The 1,641-nt window shown below is 39.0% G+C and overlaps 1 protein-coding gene across 1 annotated transcript; it reads left to right on the top strand.

Annotated features, from left to right (window-relative positions):
- Positions 1 to 601: 601 nt before the first annotated feature.
- Positions 602 to 1,330, top strand: LOC136030772 (uncharacterized). The gene has a single exon (XM_065709814.1). The coding sequence runs from the start codon at positions 602 to 604 to the stop codon at positions 1,328 to 1,330; it is 729 nt and encodes a 242-aa protein (XP_065565886.1).
- Positions 1,331 to 1,641: the final 311 nt, after the last annotated feature.

The raw sequence follows: 1,641 nt of genomic DNA, 5'->3' as shown, positions 1-1,641 counted from the left end.
GGACAATCGCCGGTTCATAGACATGACATTACGGCCCGTGTCTTCCAGAAAAAGTTGAAATCACTGATAAATTTCATAGTAAAACTTAAAGAGTTTGGCCCAGTGCGATGCTGGTTGTACTCAGTGGAATGGCAAAAGCGAGGATTACCACACGCACATATACTAATATGGTTATTTGATAAAATTTCTTCTAATGAAATTGACGATGTGATTTCCGCTGAAATACCTGATGTAGATGTCGACAGGGGGCTTACATGACATTGTGGTAAAAAATATGATACATGGACCTTGTGGTGAACTGAATAAAAATTCATCATGCATGGATAGAGGAAGGTAAACAAAGCAATATCCTCGACTCTTAGTACCTGACACAATTACCAGCAATGATGGATACCCTTTATATAGACAAAGGTCTACCAAAGATGGCAGAAAATCAGCAATCATAAAGTCGCGTAACCGTTACATCAAAGTAGATAACCAGTGGGGCGTTCCATATTCATGTTTATTATCGAAAACATACAATGTGCACATAAACGTTGAATATTGTAATTCCGTAAAGGCAATCAAATACATATGTAAATACGTCAACAAAGGCAGCGACATGGCAGTTTTTGGCTTGCAGTCCGAAATCACTGATATCGATGAAGTTGTAGGATATCATGCTGGGAGATACATAAGTAGTAATAAAACTGTGTGGCGAATTCTTTCATTTCCGATACATGAAAGAAGTCCAGCTGTTGTTCACTTAGCGGTACATTTACAGAATGGTCGACGTGTTTATTTTTCGGAATCCAACGTGCAACAAAGAGCGCTGAATCGACCGGATACAACGTTAACTGCTTTCTTAGCGTTATGTCAAAATGATTCTTTTGCAAAAAAAAAACTGCTGTATTCTGAAGTGCCTACGTATTACACATGGAATGGTAATAAAAAATCATTTGAACGTCGAAAACGGGGTGAGTCAGTCGACGGCCAGCCTAACATCTTCAAAGAAACCACGATAGGAAGAATCTACACCTTTCATCCCAATCAAGATGAATGCTTCTTTCTCCGCCTGCTTTTGGTTAATGTAGCCGGCCCGACGTCCTTTGAGCATTTGAGAACTGCAAACGGGACTATACATGACACTTATCGTAGTGCAGGCCAAGCTCTGAATTTATTGGAGAACGACCATCACTGGGATAATTGCATCAATGACGCTTGCGAAACGTCAACTCCAAGTCAAATTCGTGCATTGTTTGGAATCATATTGACAACTTACTCCCCTTCATCTCCTGCAGAGTTATGGGAGAAATGCAAATGGCAAATGGCCGAGAATATACTCTACTAAATACAGCTAGAGAGGCTAAATATGACCATGGACCTTTCAATAGAAATTTATAACTGCACTTTAGTTATGATTGAAGATTTGTGCTAATCAATGGCAAACAAACTTCTCAAGCATTTGGGAATGCCTTCACCTAATCGTACTGCTGCTATTTCTACATGTATAGAATTGGATCGTGAACAAAGTTACAACACTATTGATCTATTGTCGCATGCACAAAAAAATATTTCTACGTTATCGTCCGAACAATAAAAGCATTTATGATCAGATAATGCATTGTATCGATAACCAAGTCGGAGAAATCTTCATCTTGG

This window comes from Artemia franciscana, chromosome 9 (assembly GCF_032884065.1).
Source record: "Artemia franciscana chromosome 9, ASM3288406v1, whole genome shotgun sequence".
Classification (NCBI taxonomy): Eukaryota; Metazoa; Arthropoda; class Branchiopoda; order Anostraca; family Artemiidae; genus Artemia; species Artemia franciscana.
Note: the sequence above shows the minus strand (reverse complement) of the source record. Positions and strands in the feature narration are given on the sequence as shown.